The 21,993-nt window shown below is 44.8% G+C and overlaps 1 protein-coding gene and 1 pseudogene across 1 annotated transcript; one reads left to right on the plus strand and one right to left on the minus strand.

Moving 5' to 3' along the window:
* The first annotated feature begins 4,728 nt into the window (after positions 1–4,728).
* Positions 4,729–10,852, plus strand: LOC106609176 (FYVE, RhoGEF and PH domain-containing protein 4-like; annotated as a pseudogene).
* A 1,974-nt stretch (positions 10,853–12,826) lies between these two features.
* Positions 12,827–21,981, minus strand: LOC106609175 (DENN domain-containing protein 11). Its single transcript, XM_014207663.2, has 10 exons — positions 21,814–21,981; positions 21,284–21,708; positions 20,425–20,524; positions 19,826–19,984; positions 16,497–16,653; positions 16,222–16,360; positions 15,864–15,995; positions 15,484–15,634; positions 15,301–15,369; positions 12,827–15,134 (listed from the first exon to the last, which is right to left on the minus strand). The coding sequence occupies exons 2-10, from the start codon at positions 21,672–21,674 to the stop codon at positions 14,939–14,941; spliced, it is 1,494 nt and encodes a 497-aa protein (XP_014063138.2). The 5' UTR covers positions 21,675–21,708; positions 21,814–21,981; the 3' UTR covers positions 12,827–14,938.
* Positions 21,982–21,993: the final 12 nt, after the last annotated feature.

The raw sequence follows: 21,993 nt of genomic DNA on the forward strand, positions 1-21,993 counted from the left end.
CTTTAGATAGAAAGTCTGACCAGAGAGAGACAAACACTGGTGTGGTGTGTTGACATGGACGAGGTTTGCATGTCATTGGGGAGCCCAATCTAATGATGTAGGAACTGGCTAGTCTGCTCAACCCTGTTCAGTAGTGACAGAACACCAGCCATTCAGTGACGGCCCTGGTGCATCCTAGTTAGTCTCTAGCTGAGGGCTTTCTGTCATGGCCACAATGGAGACACTATTAGCGCCTATTCTCTAATTGCAAACTAACTCATGCCCTGGAGGGTGTGTGTCCTGACACTGGTTTTGTTTGTAAACAACGTTATCTAGGTATTGTGTGTTTGTCTGTGCAAGTTGGCAGCAGCAGGGCTCAGCTCTTTGGTTTTACTGAAGTTGAGCTAAACTGAAATCTCCTTTCCCCTGCACAAATCTGAGTGTGGCTCTCTAGATGCAGTCTACATAGTGCTGAAGCCATAACAGAGAGTGTCTGGGATGTCTGCCAAGGCATTGACTGAGTACAGCTGACTGGTATAATATGTTACAGTGATTTACTGTCCCTTACACGCTAATGTACTGGTTTATTGTTTGTGAAGATGTAGTGGAGATGACAGTATTTCTCACCATGTTTCCTCACTGGACAATAACCTCACGTTAATGTTATTACCCCCAGTAATAAGCTGGAGACAGTAGGTCCTAGGTCAGAAATCATTTTTTTTAAATCAACCTAGGTAAGATGTTAACCAAATACTCTTGAGTTATTGATGGAACTGTTTTGTCACCTGATTTCACTCAGGAAGCTCTGCCCCTTACACTTCCTCTGACTAGACAGTCATACACTGACCACTCTGACAGACTGACCACTCAGTCAGAAAGGGACACTCGCTGATAAGCAGTGAGTGGGTTTGGGTGTGTATGAGTCTTAGAGACTGATGCAGGACTCAATTCAAGAACAGCAGGTGTGTGTGTGTGTGTGTGTGTGTGTGTGTGTGTGTGTGTGTGTGTGTGTGTGTGTGTGTGTGTGTGTGTGTGTGTGTGTGTGTGTGTGTGTGTGTGAGCGAAGCTTTCCTCTGTCCTCTGGAATGGTATATGTGAGAAGCGAGGAGACATCTTTCAGAGACGGACAACACGTGTGGATTGAAGTTGTGGTCTTTTTCTTGACCAGAAACATGCACTGTTCGTTCAGTTGCTTTACTATTTCACAGTGCCATTTAAACTAGCTAACTAACATTAGATTTAACAGGCCACTGTATGACAAACACACAGGGTTTGAGTGTGTGTCTGTGAACACAAACTGTGCCAATAATGAAGAGTCAGCGTTATTAGGCTAAACTCATGTGTTGGCAGTTGGCACTTTCCATATCATTTTTTACCTAGCCTGGGAACCAGTCTGTCTGAGTTATCATGCCACTCCTTATCATGGTAAACAGCATGACCAAGTACATGGAGTGGAATGTTAGCCTGAAATCCAGAAGCTGTTTTGCTAACTTTTACCCACTTCAAAACAACAACCTGTCCACTTTTGTCGTCCTCTCCTCCTCAGTAGATAAAGACTGCAGTCTGTTGGTTAAAACACGTAGCCTATTATCTTTCCAGTGACGTAAGAAAGACTATAAATGGTTAAGTAGGTGAGAAAAGTGAGAATGAAAAGGAGTCAGATGACTGGGAGAAACACCATCTCAGCAACACGTGGGGAGTTCAGCTCTGTTTCACTTTGATTCCTGGCGTTGTTAATCATATCACTAAGCTTGGCATCGTTTTTTGTCCAGGAATGCAGTTGTTAATCGTTCCTTTCTCCTGACATCATTGGGGAAAACTCCTGAAAGCATTGGAAACTCGTAGAATAAGCGAGCTAACGGCTTCAGTGAAAGAACAGTGTCCTCTTATCATAATAAAAAATGAGGCCACTTCTTTTACAAAGGAATTCAGAGGCCCCACATTTGGAGTAGAGAACAGTCTAGTAGTGAGCTACACCCATTATGAATACTGTAACAAGGTGACAGACCATTCTCCTGCCCAAACACTTTTTTACTGTTTATTCAGTTTTACAGACAATTCACTCATTAGTCAACACAATTTAAACAATATAATTCACCAAAAAGAAAAGGGGAGGAAAAAAACGGTCACCTTTTAAAAATACCGTACTTTACACAAGGTACAAGGGGCAATCTGCATTTCAAACAACAAAGCAGCCACCCTGATAATGTTCCTGTAAACAGCTGAAGAATAGGGGTGGAGAAATGCAACCACTCTCACATTCATAGACCCTGATAATGTTCCTGTAAACAGCTGAAGAATAGGGGTGGAGAAATGCAACCACTCTCACATTCATAGACCCTGATAATGTTCCTGTAAACAGCTGAAGAATAGGGGTGGAGAAATGCAACCACTCTCACATTCATAGACCCCGATAATGTTCCTGTAAACAGCTGAAGAATAGGGGTGGAGAAATGCAACCACTCTCACATTCATAGACCCCGATAATGTTCCTGTAAACAGCTGAAGAATAGGGGTGGAGAAATGCAACCACTCTCACATTCATAGACCCCGGTATGGATGCAAAGACTGAGCAGTCACTAGACCAAAACTATAGTTTTAACCATTTGAGGCTATAGTGATTTGTTTCCAAGTACGTTGTTCACAAACAACGGGGCAAAACACGCTTACATTTTGCGTTCTGTCGGGGTAAGACGGTTGAACCAAGCTCATGAGTCATCTACAAGTTACATTATTCAAGAATCAATGGGCACACATCACCAATCTCAAAGTCTAGAAATGGATGTAGCAAACACAGATTGTCCCTCCAACCAATGTCACAGGGGTGTCGATCACAGATGGATTTTGTAAGTATGCCATTAGAGGATGGACTGTTCAAACTATGTTAACTTCCTCATACCCTTACTGTATGTCACTGGTAGGTGTCCAGTCTCTCGCACTCCCTCAGAACTGAGCAGCAGTACATGTGGCTCTGTGTATAGTACTGTAGCTTTGGGAGCATCATTACCTCATAGAGAGGAGGTCAATGGAAAGAGCCCTGTCAAGAAATCCCCACTCAAACCACAAAGTGCAGTACAGGGACTGAAAGGAGTGTGGTTTAACGTGCAGTGTTAAAATATCACTACAAATGCCCAGAACACTGCACTGCAAGATACATGTAGCCTGGTCCTAAATCTGTTTGTGCTGTTTTGCCAACTTCTATGGTCATTGTCATGCCAATAGGAGTTGGCAAGACAGCACAAATATAAACGGAACATGCAACAATTTCAAAGATTTTGCTGAGTTACAGTTCACGTAAAGTAATCAGTCAATTGTAATCAATTCATTAGGCCCTAAACTATGGAGTTCACATGACTGGGCAGGTGTGCAGCAATGGCTGGACCTGGGAGGGCACAGGCCCACCCACTGGGGAGCCAGACCAATCAGAATTCATTTTTCCCCACAGAAATACTCCTCAGCTTTTTGTGCGTATGGAACATTTCTGGGATTTGTTTTATTTCAGCTCATGAAACATGGGACTAACACTTTACATGTTGCGTTGATATTTTTGTTCTGGAACCAGGCTAGGATAGATCCCTTACTCAACTTCACCCTCCTCCCTCCTTGTCTGCAGTGTCTCCTAAACCTGCCCATCTCCAGAGCCCTGGGAAGAGCCCTGTCAAGGGGCCAGGAGGAGCTCTACTCACAGGGAAGGGATCAGGACCCCAAGCTAGGGGGCTAGCAGTCCACAGCCCAGGAAAGTGTCCTGGGACCAGGCCTAGCCACAGACAAGTGAAGGGGGTACCACCAGGGACCCAGAGCCCAAGAAAGGGACTAGGGGTCCACAGCCCAGGAAAGAGCTGCATACAGGGGGACTAGGATCTCAGTCCCCAGGGAAGGGAGCAGGATCCAGGCTGAACCAGCCGAGAAGCCCTGGAGCCAGGATGAAGAGACAGACTGATGGCAGGATCACCCTACAGCCTGCCTGACCTCATTCACCTTGAAGAAAACCAGTCTGTGCTCAGATCAGCTAACAGCAGCCCAACACATACCACCACCTCTATAAGCCTGGACCAGCCTAGAGACCCAGACAGTGGGTCTACCGACAGCTCCCACACAGGACTGAATGCTCACAGTCCAGACAGGGCAGTAGTAGTGGCCCATAGAGTGGGCAGAGCGAGGGAAATCTCTCCCATAAATATGAACGGTTTGGACCTGATGAGGGTCAACGGCCATGTAGGAGATGGAGGGAAGGTGGATACAGGGCTCAACGTGGAACTGTCCCCCTCTCACAGAGCTGCGACTGGGACGGAGGAGGCCATGCTTCAGGAGAGCTCTACAGAAGAGAAGAAGATGGAGAGAGGGAGTGAGGAGGTGAGGGTGCAGGAGAGCTCTACAGAAGAGAAGAAGATGGAGAGAGGGAGTGAGGAGGTGAGGGTGCAGGAGAGCTCTACAGAAGAGAAGAAGATGGAGAGAGGGAGTGAGGAGGTGAGGGTGCAGGAGAGCTCTACAGAAGAGAAGCTGTATAAGGTTGCCAATGTAACAGGCTCGAACCAGGGACCCTCTGCGCACATCAACAACTGACACCCACGAAGCATCGTTACCCATCGCGCCACAAAAGCCGCGGCCCTTGCAACGCAAGGGGAAACCCTACTTCAAGTCTCAGAGCGAGTGACGTCACTGATTGAAACGCTATTAGCACGCACCACCGCTAACTAACTAGCCATTTCACATCGGTTACACTCACCCCCCTTTTGACCTCCTCCTTTTCCGCAGCAACCAATGATCCGGGTCACGGCACCAATGTAACAGTGTAGCTTCCGTCCCTCTCTTCGCCCCAACCTGGGCTCGAACCAGGGACCCTCTGCACACATCAACAACTGACACCCACGAAGCATCGTTACCCATCGCGCCACAAAAGCCACGGCCCTTGCAACGCAAGGGGAAACCCTCGCCTGCACCTGCTAGAACAGGTCAGTGTGTCACTGTCAACTTCCCTGTTTCTGTTCATCCACTGTAGTTATCACCACATGACTTGATCAGTATGTATTGATTAGCAGTGTTTTAACACGTGTGTGGGCGCAGGTGTTCTGTGCTCGGCTGACTGAGGAGGCCGGTAAAGGCTTGTTCCCTGTAGATGTGGTGAGGACCATCTTCTCCAACATCTCCTCCATCCACACCTTCCACAGCCAGTTCCTACTGCCAGACCTGGAGACACACATGGGCCAATGGTGAGACAACCCAAATAGATGTTGATGCAATTGAAGTACTTATCTATAATGGGACTGAAGGACATGATTGGATTGGAACCTTTTTATTCAATGAAAAATGTGGTTATATTTTATGTAATTCATCCAGCCTCACAAAGACCACAGTGGTTTTAACATCCCTACATTAAATCGCTAGCATATCTAAACTGATAAAAAAATTATTATTTAAACTTTGATCTCCGACCCTTGACCCCACATGTCTGTGAGCCCTCGTCTGGGTGATGTCATGCAGCAGCATGCTCCCTTCCTCAGGATGTATGCTGAGTATGTGATGAGCTTCGACCACGCCATGGAGCTGCTTAGAGTCTGGACGGAGAGGTCCGCACCATTCAGGAACGTCATACAGGATATACAGGTATGGTGGCTGGGCAGGGACACAGACTAAATCTCTGTTAACACTTTACCTGAATTTTTACATTTTATTTATTTTTATATTTCACCTTTATTTAACCAGGTAAATGAGAACAAGTTCTCATTTACAACTGCGACCTGGCCAAGATAAAGCAAAGCAGTGCGACACAAACAACACAGAGTTACACATGGGATAAACAAACGTACAGTCAATAACACAATAGAAAAATCTATATACAGTGTGTGCAAGTGTAGTAAGATTAGGAAGGTAAGGCAATAAATATGCCATAGTGGTGAAGTAATTACAAGTTAGTCGGGTGGGCTATTTACAGATGGGCTGTGTACAGGTGCAATGATTGGTAAGCTGCTCTGACAGCTGATGCTTAAAGTTAGTGAGGGAGATATAAGTCTCCAGCTTCAGTGATTTTTGCAATTCATTCCAAAGTCATTGGCAGCAGAGAACTGGAAGGAAAGGCGGCCAAAGTAGGTGTTGGCTTTGGGGATGACCAGTGAAATATACCTGCTGGAGCACGTGCTACGGGTGGGTGTTGCTATGGTGACCAGTGAGCTGAGATAAGGCGGGGCTTTACCTAGCAAAGACTTATAGATGACCTGGAGCCAGTGGGTTTGGCGACGAATATGTAGCGAGAACCAGCCAACGAGAGCATACAGATCACAGTGGTGGGTAGTATATGGGGTTTGGTGACAAAACGGATGGTACTGTGATAGACTGCATCCAATTTGTGTTGAGTGTTGAAGGCTATTTTGTAAATGACATCGCCGAAGTCGAGGATCGGTAGGAGAGTCAGTTTTACGAGGGTATGTTTGGCAGCATGAGTGAAAGAGGCTTTGTTGCGAAATAGGAACCCGATTCTAGATTTAATTTTGTATTGGAGATGCTTAATGGGAGTCTGGAAGCAGCGTTTACAGTCTAATCAGACACCTAGGTATTTATAGTTGTCCACATAGTTGTCCACAAGTCAGAACCGTCCAGAGTAGTGATGAATATCTTTTTCATTCTCTTAATCTTCATTTCACCATTCACCTAATGAAAATCAATAGGAGCTAACTTTTCAGTGGTGAAAACATTTAGTCAATCTTGCCCTGTTGTTGATTTTCTGTTATCTTCCAGAGTCATGAGGTGTGTGGTAGTTCGACCCCGCAACACCACATGTTGGAGCCGGTCCAGAGACTACCTCGTTATGAGATGCTGCTGAGAGACTAACTCAAGAGACTGCCTAATGACGACCCGGACCACAGCCATGCAGAGAGTGAGTTGACACCTGCCTCACTGTAGCACAGACATAGTCCAACATACAGTAGATCCACAAACCCTGGCCTCACTTTTACTGTAGCATAGATCAGGTAGTCCTCCTCACTAGCTAAGACTCAAGCGGTGTCATCACTTTTACTGTAGCATAGATCAGGTAGTCCTCCTCACTAGCTAAGACTCAAGCGGTGTCATCACTTTTACTGTAGCATAGATCAGGTAGTCCTCCTCACTAGCTAAGACTCAAGCGGTGCCATCACTTTTACTGTAGCATAGATCAGGTAGTCCTCATCACTAGCTAAGACTCAAGCACTGTCATCACTTTTACTGTAGCATAGATCAGGTAGTCCTCATCACTAGCTAAGACTCAAGCGGTGCCATCACTTTAATGTAGCATAGATCAGGTAGTCCTCATCACTAGCTAAGACTCAAGCGGTGTCATCACTTTTACTGTAGCATAGATCAGGTAGTCCTCATCACTAGCTAAGACTCAAGCGGTGTCATCACTTTTACTGTAGCATAGATCAGGTAGTCCTCCTCACTAGCTAAGACTCAAGCAGTGTCATCACTTTTACTGTAGCATAGATCAGGTAGTCCTCATCACTAGCTAAGTAAGACTCAAGCAGTGTCATCACTTTTACTCAGACTTGTAGTAACTGTCACAGAAACCATACTAGATTAGGTTTTGTGGTTTTGCTATTCTAAAAAATAAATAAATAATGTGTTGATCTCTTTGTCTGCCTTCAGAGTCTCTGCAGGTCATCTCCATGGCAGCAACACACTCCAACAGCACCATCCGCCAATCAGTACGTGCAGAACTAATATGATATCCTCTACTTACTGCAGATAACAATTGTCAGTACAGTATATCTAGAGACCATTTCTCTTTAGGCATAGAGGTTACTACTGTTAACCACTGTTACCCTCTGTACTTTGTTATTTTGTTATCGTTTGGGACAGAAGTTTGATCTGCTTTGTTGTCTAACATCCTCTGTTCTGCCGTGTTGTCCTCTAGGAGAACCTGAAGAAGTTGCTGGAGATCTACGAGATGTTGGGGGAGGAGGACATGATGAATCACTCCAATGAGTTCATCAGGGAGGGATGCATCCTGATGCTGGCTGCCAGGAACTCTGCCATGGAGAGACACCTCTTCCTGGTTAGACCAGCTCACAATATTTTAACCTTTATTTTACCAGGAAGTCCCATTGAGGTCAGACCACCTCTTTCCCAATGGAGACCTTATGGCGTTTAGGAGGATGCAACATTACATAATGTTGCTATAGAAATGTATAGTGTAGAACAGACATGATTTTCTGCTATGTATAATGTGAAATGAAATCATCTCTGTTTTGTCAGAATCTTGCACTTCACTGACTAGGAACCACTGAACATCCATCCATATAACTCACACGTGTCAAACTCATTCCACGGAGGGCGGGGTTTCGCTCCACCCTTGTACTTGATGAATTAAGGTCACTAATTAGTAAGGAACTCCCTCATCTGGTTGTCTAGGTCTTAATTGAAAGGAAAAAACGGAAACCCGCAGACACTCGGCCCTCCGTGGAATGATTTTGACACTCCTGTATTAACGGGTCATTCAGGAGACTCTTGTGGCTCATACTTAAAACCCTCATGTCTTTCTTGCCTCTCCCTCCCCCTGCTGTCCATCCAGTTCAACAACATGCTGCTGTGCTGCACTCCTCGGTTCAGCCTGGGGGGGGGCATCGGTTCACCGTGTGGACACGGATTGACGTGGAGGGCATGACGGTGCAGCCCACCACCAACGAACACCACCCCCACACCTTCCAGGTGTCTGGCAAGGAGATGACCCTGGAGAGGACCCTGGACCTACTGGCCAGGTGAGGAGAGGGGTGGGTTTCACTAATATAACGCACCTGAAGGTCTTGGATGGATGTATAGATTTTGTATAAATGTTAACATGTGGCTTTGTCTTTCCAGCTCCGAACAAGACGAAGAGGACTGGATAAAGGTAACAGTTTAAACTACCAATGGCACATAATGAGTATATAGAGAGAGTACACGTGGTCTGACGTGCCTTGTACTTTCAGAATGAGACTTTTAAGTCAACTTCTAAAGAAGTAGAGGTATCTGTAAGGATTCCTTATTTTTGTGCAAAACAGAGACCCATAGAATGTTTTCTTCCATTCTTTTGTGTGCGTGTTTCTCCATCTGTACAGTATACTCCCTGTATTAATATAGAGGGATAAATCACAGGCAAATGGGTGTGGAGGGGAACCGATCATTTATCAAAAGGGAAGGAGAAACAACTCATTTGAGATCCTCTTGCGTGTACGGGTGGTAAAACAACACGGCGAGACTGATTTTGAGTGTTTGTCTTCGTTCCTGTGTGCGTGAACAGATGGAGGAGCTGGGTCGGCGTGCCCCTCGATGGATCAGGGACAATGAGGTGGCCATGTGTATGAAGTGTAGCGAACCCTTCAACGCCCTCACCCAATGGGGACACCACTGCAGAGCCTGTGGCTGTGTGAGTTAACGCACACGTAAACACATGGACACACACACACAACACACACTTCACATTCACTTAACTAAGGCTGGGGTGAGGTTACGATTAGTTGAAATGACATTCACGTTCAGTGTTGTACTTCCATTCTTTCTAACATAACCAGACCGATATGACCATGACTTCCTGTGTGTCCACCTGTCTGTCAGGTGGTGTGTTGGAGGTGTTCAGACAACAAAGTAACTCTGGAGTACGATGGCAACAAGGTGAACAAGGTGTGTCTAGACTGCCACTCCGCCCTGACCCTCCGGGCCAACAGAGAGGAGAGGGCAAGGAGGGGGGGCATTCTAGAGGTTCCACACCCCACCTCCCCATTTCCATCCCTACTATTTCCCCAGGATGTGAAGGCCTTGTCTAGGGTCCCCTTCTAAGGGACAGGTGACTGGTGTTGTCAATGAAAATGGGATGGTGGTTAATGACAATGCCATGGTTGGCAATGGCAAGGGCACGGTCATCAATGGCAACGAAAGTGTCACCGATAATGGTTACGGGAGTGTCGCCAATAGAAACAGGATGGCTGTCAATGACGGCGAGGAGGCTCGCTCAAACAGCCTCAGTGTTCAAACACACACTATCCCCCACTGCACTTGTGTTAAGGCCTTAATGAGATGCAGTGAGCTCCAAAAGTATTGGGACAGTGACATATTTGAAATGCTACAATGACTGAGGTTAAAGTGCAGACTATCTGTTTTATTTTAAGGGGATTTTCATCCATATCGGGTGACCTGTTTAGAAATTACAGCACGTTTTGTACATAGTCCCCCCATGTTAGGGGACCTAAAGTATTGGGACAAATTCACTTATATGGATATTAAAGTAGTACAAAGTATTTGCTCCCATATTCCTAGCATGCAATGATTACATCAAGCTTGTGACTCTACAACCTTGTTGGATGCATTTGCTGTTTGTTTTGGTTGTGTTTCAGATTATTTTGTGCCCAATAGAAATTAATGGTAAATAATATATTGTGTAATTTTGGAGTCACTTGTGTTGTAGAATAAGAATAGAATATGTTTCTAAACACTTCTACATTAATGTGGATGCTACCATGATTCCGGAACTTTTTACTACTTTAATACACATAAGTGAATTTGTCCCAATACCTTTTGGTCCCCTAACATGGGGAGGACTATGTAGAAAGGTGCTGTAATTTCTAAATGTTGGATGAAAATACCCTCATTAAAGTTGACAGTCTACACTTTAACCCCATAGTCATTGTATCATTTGAAATCCAAAGTGCTGGAGTACAGAGCCAAAATAAACAAAAATGTTGTTGTCCTAATACTTTTGGCGCTCTCTGTATACCGTAATCGGTTGGCAATGAGATGTATTTTGTGTAAAAACTCGAGAGAAGCAATGTGTTCTGCCTATTCCTATCTGAATAAGAAAATAAATTAACCTTAGTTTGTATTTGAAATGATTTAACTTTTGAAAAAATAAAGTTAAACTTGTTTAAAAGTGAAGCAAGGTGTTCATTTGAACTAGAAAATAAAAGTTTCTTATGGTAGCAGTATGTGTTATTAAAGAGATTCTCCTATACTTTTGTATACTTTTTTCTCCAGTAGTTCTGAAAGTAGCACTCACAACCCAACAATGGTCCCCGAAAATTGCGTACTACATGCAGATATGTGGACCACGGCATTGCTCTCTCGATTAATCCCACCTGTGTAGGCATGTTTTGCATCAGCTGGAAGTTGATTGCCTTCGATTTGGAACTGAGCTGCCTCCTGGGTTTGAACCAGGTGCCCGTTTCAAAGTCCACTGCGAAGTCTGCTCAAAACAAAACTGACATCATTAAACATGTGAATGTAGTTACTAGGATTCTGTGTTTTCCCATGCAAAAGGGATTGCTTTTGATAAAAAGGCTTTTATCTGTCTTCCCAATGAGACATTTTTTGAAAATTCTAACATTTTAGTTTATGGAAAATAGATTTTTCTGGAAGATGCACCATGCTGCCTTGTTGACAAAATGACAGAGCGGCGCAGATTACTGTTCCATTTGAGAAGGGCGCTCCTCTCTCCCCGCTTTCGCCCAATGATGTAAGGGGCCATAGACCAGTGCCCCGCCGACTTATAATTATAGGCTGCAACCTTTCTCTGCTGTGGCCACTGAGGTGTTCAATGGGGTTGAGGTCAGGGCTTCTACAGGCCAGTCAAGTTCTTCCACACCAATCTCGACAAACCTTTCCTGTATATACCTCGCTTTGTGCACAGGGGCATTCTCATGCTGAAAACAGGAAAGGGCCTTCCCCAAACTGTTGCTAGAAAGTTGGAAGCACAGAATCGTCTAGAATGTCATTATATGCTGTAGTGTTAAGATTTCCCTTCACAGGAACTAAGGGGCCTAGCCTGAACCATTATTCCTCCTCCACCAAACTTTACATTTGGCACTATGTATTTTCTCCAGATAGCGTTCTCCTGGCATCCGCCAAACCCAGATTCGTCCATCGGACTACCAGATGGTGAAGCGTGATTCATCAGTCCAGAGAATGCGTTTCTACTGCTCCACAGTCCAATGGCGGCAAGCTTTACACCACTCCAGCCAACGCTTGGCATTGCGCCTGGTGACCTTAGGCCTGTGTGCGGCTGCTCGGCCATGGAAAACGTTGTTTTCCAGTCAGAAGTGCTGTACCTGCACTTGTTTGTAACCCGAGGTGGATGGGGGCTGTTGGTGAATGTTTCAGCAGAATAATGTTGTCTTTCATGGGCTTTATTTATCTTTCAATAATCAGTGTCAATACTGACACCACACTTCTACAGCAAAGTCTTCAACATCAGCAAGGCCTGCAACCCTACATGTAGCCTACTAACCACACAAATCAACACACACTGAATCCAGCTAGTCCAGCATTACCAACAGTTTCTCTAGCCCTGTTTATACCTGCTGTTAACATGCGTCCTGATCTTGTCTTTTTACACTTTTAAGATCTGATCACATCACAATGCGTCATTTAACATGTGGGCACAATCAGAATGTGGACAACATCAGGGCAAAGGCTGCATGTTACAACCATGTATTAACAGGGCTGATCCCTCCCTCACCTGATGCAGGTATCTTCACAGCAGCAGTGAGAAGTCTACTACATCAGATTCACTGCCGTGGATTACCTCACATCGCATTCATGTGTGTATATCTTTACCACAATGACAAGAGAGTTCTGTTAAAGAACCAATATGGTACCCATGGAGATCTTCAGTACAGGTCTAATGCATTGACTCTAGAGCTGGAGGATGGGGATGCGATCTACATGCATCTCCCCTCAGGCAGGAGGCTCTTTGATAATTCTAATAACTACACCTTCAGAGGCTTCCTGCTCTTCCCTATGTGAAGGGAGCACCGTAAATTATGTCATGATTTCTGATATGAACAGTTCTGATGAATCAATGAAGATCATGATAAAAAGAAAAAGCCAGACAATTCTTTTGTTTACATTTTTATTGAATTTTTTTTTGTAATTTAGCAGGCGCTCTTATCCAGAGCGACTTACAGGAGCAATTAGGGTTAAGTGCCTTGCTCAAGGGCACATTGACAGATTTTTCACCTAGTCGGTATTGGGCTTTAAACCAGCGACCATTCGGTTACTGGTCCAACGCTCATAAATGCTAGGCTACCTGCCACCCTGTCATTCACAGTTTACCATCATTGACGTAAAGTGTCTCCATCACAGGAGGTTGGTGAAACCTTAATTGGGGAGGATGGGCTTGTGGTAATGGCTGGAGTGGAATCAATGGAATGGTATCAACCACCTGGTTTCCATGTGTTTCATACCATTCCGTTAACTCCATTCCATCCATTATTATGAGCTGTCCTCCCCTCACCAGCCTCCACTGGTCCATTACTGTAGATCTACTTTTCTTTGTATTTCTGACAGTCACAATTGCGGAGGCTCAAACCAAAAACAATTTAAACCTCAACTGTAAAGGAGACAGTAGTTTTTACCATTCCCTTCGTATGTTTGACATCGAGAGTTGCGGAAACACACACAAAAGCAGAATTTTTTTGTTTTGAACCCACAACCTCTAAGAATTGAGGTAGAGATAGAACCACTACACCACCATCACATTGTTTACACTTCTCTTTGTATGTTTGACAATTAAAGTTGCGGAAATGTACACAAAAGCTAAGTAGATGAGGTTTGAAGCTAGAACCTCTTGGTCTCAAGGCAGTAATTTAACTATTGCACCACCAACTCCATCACATTTTATACCATACTCTTTAACGTACGCAATAGTATAGGAAATTAGGTTCGAACTTACAACCTCTTGGTCTGAAGGATGGGATTTAACCATTGAGCCACCAGCTCATTCACATTTTTCACTCTTTGTGTATTTGACATAGAGAACTGCAGAAACACACAAAAGCATACATTTAGATTTGAGCCCAAAACCTCTTGGTCAAACGGCTGTGATTAAAGGTACATTTTTAAAGTCATATATAAAGTTGTTACATTTCTATTTGGACGTCATAAGAAAGTGTGCTGGTGAGTCCAGACCCTTCTTTCACCAGAAACCAAATCCACATGTGAACTAGTATTGTGTACTTAGGGCTGGATTCAGTCCGTATCACGGATGTTGCGCGACAGAAATGTAAAGGGGATTTCTCAATGAGCTGACATATGCAGCGTTTACTGTGAATGCGGTCTCCGTGAACGCGTAGTCATTGCCTTTAAATGTATATCGCACTGTAGCGTGGATCTTCAGCGCTACGGATTGAATCGGGCCCTCAGTATCATGTCTGTAGTAACATTATGGATGGTGTTGATGGCCATTTCTATACAATGCTGACCACAGAGGTTCTGGGCTTAGCAGTGACTTAATGGGATCATTTTATAATAAAACACATTCTACAGATCCCTTTCTATTTACAGATAAACATTTGGTGATTTCTTCTCTCAAAAACATAGATGTCCTATTAAGAGAAGTGACAAATCCTCCCTCAGTTCGATGACATTACCACAGACTTTAGATTTGACTCCCCATTTGAAAACATAAGGAAAGCTAAGCATGACTTCCTTGGTAAGTTCTGCTCATAGGCACAGAATCTCCAGAGTTCCAGGATGTTTCTGGTTGGCTCCACTCCTCCAGAAAAAGAGGGTTGGGGATAGACATGAATGACATTCCTCTGTACTGTACATTTTATTGACAGGCAGGAAGGCGATGGTTAACAATCCAGACTGAGCATCCATGAATGTCATAGGACAGTACCAAGAACCAAACTCCATTAGTCTTTTCTTGTTCAGTGGCTCTCTCCATTCATTTGCTTTTTTGGCCTGAGAGTCTCCCGTATTCATAAAGCATCTGAGTAGGAATGCTGATCTAGGATCAGGTCCCCCCTGTCCATGTAAGTCTTATTCAATGAGCTCTAAAAGGCTAAACGGATCTGAGATCAGCACTCCAACTGAGACGCTTTATGAATACAGGCTCTGGTCTCAGCCTTGACAAAGTATTCTGACCTCTCATAGTCCAGACTCCAGACTGTCTGCATTGAGTCTGTGTGTCTGAGTGTGTAGGACCCTGTATGTCAGTCAGTGTGCCACCCAGGCCTCAGCTGCAGCAAGGGTGATCGGTGACCAGGAGGCTGTCATAGCCGTATGTCTCCAGCAGGTGGAGCAGGAAGAGCCTGTCTCCGTGAGGGTCGAGCCCCATGGCCCTCACACTCTCCTGGGTTAGGATGGGCTCAGGGCTCCCTGCCACCTCACTCAGCATCTGGAAGATACGGTTATTCTGCTCCAGAAAAAACCTACAACGGTAAGGAAAAGGAACTTCAAAAATGAGAAATACTTTTTTCTTTTTTTAACAATGTTTTCATGGACATTTGTATTTAGTTTATATATATATAAACTGCTTAAATGTAAAATGTAAATATAACGGCAGTTGTAGACTGGGTCCTGGTGTAATACACTCACAGAATGAAGTGGTCCTCTTCACTGGACACACAGTCTCCATTCTCCTCCTGAGAATATAACAGCATCTGCCTGGAAACACAATGTTGTCATTATTACCAATCACTTATATCCTCTGTATCGACTACAAGAAGATAACATGAACAACATTCTGCTCCTCAGGTTGTTTTGCAGACTGTACTGTACCTCTGTTCAGTGAGTTTGCGGTACTTCTCTCGGTCTGCAGCGTTGAGCCGCAGTAAAGGCTTCAGACTCTCTCTGGTCGTCCTCACATTCTGGTTATCCACATAGACATCATACAGGTCCCGCTTCTCCTCAAAGATCTTCTCTGTGGTGCCTACACACACAAGCCCCTCAGGTTTATTGTAATGAGGGTAAAAAGTCTCAAGTGTATTCCGCTCTGTCTCTCATAGATGTGAAAGAAATAGACTGGTTGTAGAAGTGATAACAATACCCTACAATGCATCCACCATATTGCTTTCACCCATCTTCAGATCAGTGCAGATGAATTAAAGGGGAAGTTTAAGACTATTAAAATGCCCTATTTCCTGACTCCAAACACTCACACGCTACGTAGGACAGTTCCGTATCCAGGGTATCGATGTCTGCCACGTTGACATAGAAGAAGGGGCGGAACTCTGGCACAGCCACGCCCACCCCCGGGACGGACACGTTGGCCAGGCAACAGCAGCAGTACACTAGGGAGGACAGGAAATAGAGAACGTTTGTGAAAATGTATATAAAATGTGTATAAAAGTGTATGTTTAAGAGTAAATAGGTGAGTAGCATTGTGTTCTTTTGAGCATGAAGAAAACAAACGCAACTGAGAAGTTACTGTGTACGTCTGTGTCTGTGTCTGTGCTGGCATCCGTGTGTGTGTGTGTGTGTGTGTGTGTGTTCGCGCGTGTTAGTGCTCCCCCTCACCTCTATAACAGACCACCCCTACAGGTGGAGGAGAGAAGATGAGGATACGTCTCCTCAGCAGAGCTAACTTCCACAGGACCATGATCTGCTCCCCAAAGAACTGGATGAACTGAGACATGCAGCCAGCTGGGTGGGTGATCTGGAGGGAGGAGGAGAGCTACTGTCATCATCATCACCACCACCATCAATACTAGCAGCACAATAACACACACACAGAATCCCGCCACCTGAAATACCATTTCATATTCCCGTAATAGTAAACCACACCCTCTCACCTTCATCTCAGGGTGCATGCAGTGGTTGAGTGCTGCTCCACAGGCACTGCCAGGACATGCAGTAACCACACTCTCCCCATCGAGGGGCAGCACTGATCTCTTATCCTCAAAGAACGCCTCCAGGGGAGAGTACTGGCCAGGAGTTTTCAACTGGAGCCTGGATCAGACACACACACACATACACACACACACACACACACAAATTGAAAGTCATACAGGCAATGTAAGCAGAATGCATGCAGGTAATTATATTCGAGCAGGGCCTGAGATGGACAGGAAAAGACAGGCAGAAAGAAAGAATGAGACTGGGATAGAGATTCACATCAGGGGGTTCTAATATCACCTCTGAAGGGGTAATCCCAAAATATGGTCCATTTAACCCAAGATTAACCGAACCAGTGGTAATCTAAGATTTGGGCAAATGTATAGCTATCTAATGTAAAGCCATTGTGTATCTGTCTGGGAATGGGTCTGTTTAGGAGTCTGGGGGTAGATTACCATAATGGGGTCTCTCCTTGTCACGCTATAATAACAGAGTAGGTAGAAGTTGCTCCTAAACACTGATACAGGACCAGTTGTTTCCATCCCCCCTAATGATAAATTAGGATTGGGAGTAGGGTTCTCAGCATTCAGAATTCTCTCTTCAAATCTACTAAGGATTGACATCTAAATTGCAATCTGTGTGTATAACATTGACAACTGAAAAGGTGAGTTATGCATGCAGAGTAGACCTCATGTTAGGATCCATCCTGGCCTATCAATGCAACAGTAGTGTCCTTGAAACAACAGATGAGCATGCTACTCACACTAAAAAGTGATGGGCTTGGCTTCCTGTTAAGGCAAGGGCTGATTTCATGGTTTTACTGCTAACCTACAAAGCATTACATGGGCTTGCTCCTACCTATCTTTCCGATATGGTCCTGCCGTACATACCTACACGTACGCTACGGTCACAAGACGCAGGCCTCCTAACTGTCCCTAGAATTTCTAAGTAAACAGCTGGAGGCAGGGCTTTCTCCTATAGAGCTTAATTTTTATGGAATGGTCTGCCTACGCATGTGAGAGACGCAGACTCGGTCTCAACCTTTAAGTCTTTATTGAAGACATCTCTTCAGTAGGTCCTATGATTGAGTGTAGTCTGGCCTAGGAGTGTGAAGGTGAACAGAAAGGCACTGGAGCAACAAACCGCCCTTGCTGTGGTTGAAGATGGTTGAAGATATCCGTCTGGTGGTGTGGGGGCTGTGCTTTGGCAAAGTGGGTGGGGTTATATCCTGCCTGTTTGGCCCTGTCCGGGGGTATCGTCGGATGGGGCCACAGTGTCTCCCGACCCCTCCTGTCTCAGCCTCCAGTATTTATGCTGCAGTAGTTTATGTGTCGGGGGGCTAGGGTCAGTCTGTTATATCTGGAGTATTTCTCCTGTCTTAACCGGTGTCCTGCGTGAATTTAAGTATGTTCTCTCTCTCTTTCTTTCTTTCTCTCTCTCTCTCTCTCTCTCTCTCTCTCTCTCTCGGAGGACCTGCGCCCTAGGACCATGCCTCAGGACTACCTGGCATGATGACACCTTGCTGTCCCTAGTCCACCTGGCCGTGCTGCTGCTCCAGTTTCAACTGTTCTGCCTGCGGCTATGGAACCCTGACCTGTTCACCGGACGTGCTACCTGTCCCAGACCTGCTGTTTTCAACTCTCTAGAGACAGCAGGAGCAGTAAAGATACTCTGAATGATCGGTTATGAAAAGCCAACTGACATTTACTCCTGAGGTGCTGACCTGTTGCACCCTCGACATCCACTGTGATTATTATTATTTGACCCTGCTGGTCATCTATGAACATTTGAACATCTTGGCCATGTTCAGTTATAATCTCCACCCGGCACAGCCAGAAGAGGACTGGCCACCCCGCATAGCCTGGTTCCTCTCTAGGTTTCTTCCAAGGTTCTGGCCTTTCTTGGGAGTTTTTCCTAGCCACCGTGCTGCTACACCTGCATTGCTTGCTGTTTGGGGTTTTAGGCTGGGTTTCTGTACAGCACTTTGAGATATCAGCTGATGTAAGAAGGGCTTTATAAATACATTTGATTGATTGATTGATTGATGGGATAAAAACAACCCAATTTCGGTTATTTGGTAACCAAGATCTGGTTAAATAGTGGACAGAACACGTTGGGTTATTTTGACCCAGCCAGTTGGGTTACATGTATAGCCCAACAAATTGGGATTACCCAAACATGGGTTAATGTAACGATCAGTTGGTTGTTTTTACTCTCACGCTGGGTTGACCTAGCAGCTGGGTCTTCTTTAACGTAATCCTTAGCTTATTTTCAGGAGGCGTGGTTTATTAGTGCGAGTAAATGTAATTCCTGTTCATCATGTTAAGTTTACACACTGCAAATGAAAATGTTCCTTTTTATTTGTATTTTTATTACACATTCTTCTATAATATTAAAGATGCACTATGCAGAAAGCCCTCTACCATTTCCTGGTTGCTAAAATTCTAATAGTTTGCCTAATTTCAGTTTATGTGACAAAACGAGCAAGTATAGTGTAGAGAATTATTGTACCATCGAAACCAGGGTTTCCCAAAATCAGTCCTCGGTCAGGTCGCCCCAAAAGTTACATATCGCAGCTTTAAGATTATTTATTACATATTATAATAAGGATCCCAACAATGGGATTTACATAGGCTTTAAGGGAACTCATACAATTCTGTAAGCAGCTACAAAAATGCAAATGTTTAACCATAACATGTGATAACTATGCAATAGAACAGATCAACAGGAATCACATTTACTCTCATGGGTGCCTACAAAGAGGAAGCGCGAGGAAGAGCGAAATGGAGAAAGTGCAATTTTTTTACTCTACGGTATGTTTGTGTACAAAATAGGCTGAGTCTGAAAGTGGCACCCTATCTTGTTAAGCAGGATATCTGACACCCCTTGACTCTCACACACCATGTTTAATGCATGAGATAATTATAAATACCAGGGAGACAACTGTGACTTGAGGAGAAAGAAAGAGAGACTGACATGAGAAAGGATACAGAGAGTGAAAGAAAGTGAGAGAGAGAGTGAAAGAGAGTATGGGGGATATAGAGTACAAGAAACAGAGAAACAGAGATCCAGAGAAAGATTGGGAGAGGGGGAGAGAGGGTAGAGGGTGGGTGAAAGAGAGAGTACAAGAAAGAGAGATCCAGTGATAGAAAGAGAGAGAGTGACAGGGAAAGAGCGTGTGTGAAAAACAGCGACTAAAAAGAGAAAGAGAGAGACAAAGACAGAGAGCAAAAAACAGAGAGGATTGATATTATCGATAGATAACATAACTTAAACGGGGTTCTACCTGACTTGGTGTTCCAGGAAGCTCATGTATCGGTACAGCAGGGTGTAAGAGGTTGACAGGATACCCACAGACTTCATTCTTGCCCCCCTCTCCACCACACTCTCCACCGCCATGTTGGCAAAGCACGCCAGGCCAAAGTATCCGCCCTTACGGAAGTATCTGTGGGGGGCCAGAGAAAGAACCATGAGTCAAGCCAAGGGAACATACTGCCCTGCCATTTGGCTGTTTCTTCTGCTGACCATCAGATCTAAAGGTTTGCTGTCCTGCCAAGGAGGCACAGGGGGTGCATTTAAATGTTTAATCTAAAAGGTCTTCCTCGCGTTCACTAGTACGCTTTCCTTCATCAGCTTTGCTATGAAAGAACACGGCAGAGGGGAACAAAACACTGGTAGCGTTCCCCTATTGTCATGGCTGTTCCTGTGATTTAAAATGAGTTTAAATGAAGGAGACGAGGACAGGAAGCATATTAGACTACTGAGATTCATCCAGGATAGAATACAAAGAAAGGATGCCACTTTATACTATTGAGATGCACTCAGGATAGGTTAAAAATAAAGGAATCCAGTTTATATGATTGAGATGCAGCCGGGTGTACTTACATGAAGTCGCTGGAGACTCTGTGGGAGCCGCTGGCCATAGCCTTGAACTCTACCCCCTCCAGGTTCATGTCCCCTGGCAGACACCACTCTAACATGTTACCTAAACAGTAAACACACGCACACACACATAAAGGGGAGTGAAATTAGGCAATACTGTAGCTATGGTTACCATAACAACTGTCCTAAAATGTGAAAGTCTTCACAAATGTGCAAATCCGCATGTAGATCAACCAACCAGGCCTCAAACTATTTGGAATAGGCTGTCATTACCAAATTAAGTCAATGCCCTCATTGAATAAAGTAATTCAATCTGCAGTGAAATCCACAGGCTGATTCCCTCTCTCTCCTACTCGTTCATGAAGAATACGTACATAACAACTCATTGGTTGTAAAGCCGGTGGTCAGACATTACCAATAGATGTGTATATCTAGTCTACTACGGCTTATCTCTCTGCTATTCCGAGGAGAATGACAGGGGATGCCTTTAGGGTGTGGTCATAGAGAATTCACACGTCCCCTGTGACTTTGGGGTTCCTGAGTAAGAATATAGAGGTCTTTGTGTTCAAGAGCATCCTCAAGGAGTAGGCGAATACAACATATGGCCATTGCATCCCATGGTTGGGGGTCATCAATTCTCTGGCCTAGTTCAAATGAATCCATCCCAAGCTCTCTGATGCAATTTCTGCAAATAATAACCAGTAGGCCTATAATGAACAATAAAATCATGATTATATGCATGGATGCTATAGGCCTATAGATGTAACAAATGTATATATAGGTGTGACCATGCAGCTGTGACCATTCTCTAGGCAGCAGCACAGCACGAAAAAAGATTCCCGAGGTCATCGACTCCACTCACCTGATCTTGTATCAAATGTCACCACAAACACGGCCACGATCGGATCCTTTTCCTCCCATTTCACCATGATATCGTGCGGCACCTCTCCTTGTCCTGGGGCCGGGGTATGGTCATCCTTGTCAAGACACTGAGCATCCCATTCCGCAGGGGTGGGAACCGTGTTCCTGGATGAGAGGGATGTGTCTATGCTAGAGACTGCTGATGTGAAAGACCCAGGACCCCCCGGACTGGTGCTCCACCCTATCCCCGGCGCAGTGCATCCCAACGCCCGACTGTTGGCGGGGCTCGGCCTCTTGACGTCCTTCTCCTGTTCTGGTGTGGGAACAGGTTTCTCCGCGGGAGGAACCTCCTCCCAGTCCAGTAGCGGTGCCCGGTCGGACTTCTCCACCATTGCGGCTCAGCTGTCAGCGACCCCCAGCTTGACTCTGTGACGAAGGGATGCAGGGGAACAGAATCGTGTACAGACACGGAGCGGAGAGGCCATTCGTAATGCATTAGCTACGCGGTGGTTGAAATAAATCCATACTCACAATTGCAAATGTTAAATTGATTGATTCCGTTGAAACACAAGCTGCCTACTTTGTGTATGATAGCCTGCTCCTTTTGCATAGGGACATCTAAAGATGTACATCCACTTAGGTATAATAAGAGTGTACATAAATGATTCTTTCGTTCTTTTGGGGTGCGTTCAAGAATCCACAGTATTATAT

The sequence above is a fragment of the Salmo salar genome, chromosome ssa17 (genome assembly GCF_905237065.1).
Source record: "Salmo salar chromosome ssa17, Ssal_v3.1, whole genome shotgun sequence".
Taxonomy (NCBI): domain Eukaryota; kingdom Metazoa; phylum Chordata; class Actinopteri; order Salmoniformes; family Salmonidae; genus Salmo; species Salmo salar.

Bases quoted from the DNA above. Each gene is read 5' to 3' on its own strand.
- LOC106609175 (XM_014207663.2), bottom strand. From the start codon at position 21,674: ATGGTGGAGAAGTCCGACCGGGCACCGCTACTGGACTGGGAGGAGGTT. The intron at 16,361-16,496 runs GTGAGAGGGTGT...TCCTCCCTCCAG, and splicing joins GCATGCACCCTGAGATGAAG to ATCACCCACCCAGCTGGCTG. The intron at 15,996-16,221 runs GTGAGGGGGAGC...TGTCCTCCCTAG, and splicing joins AGGGGTGGTCTGTTATAGAG to TGTACTGCTGCTGTTGCCTG.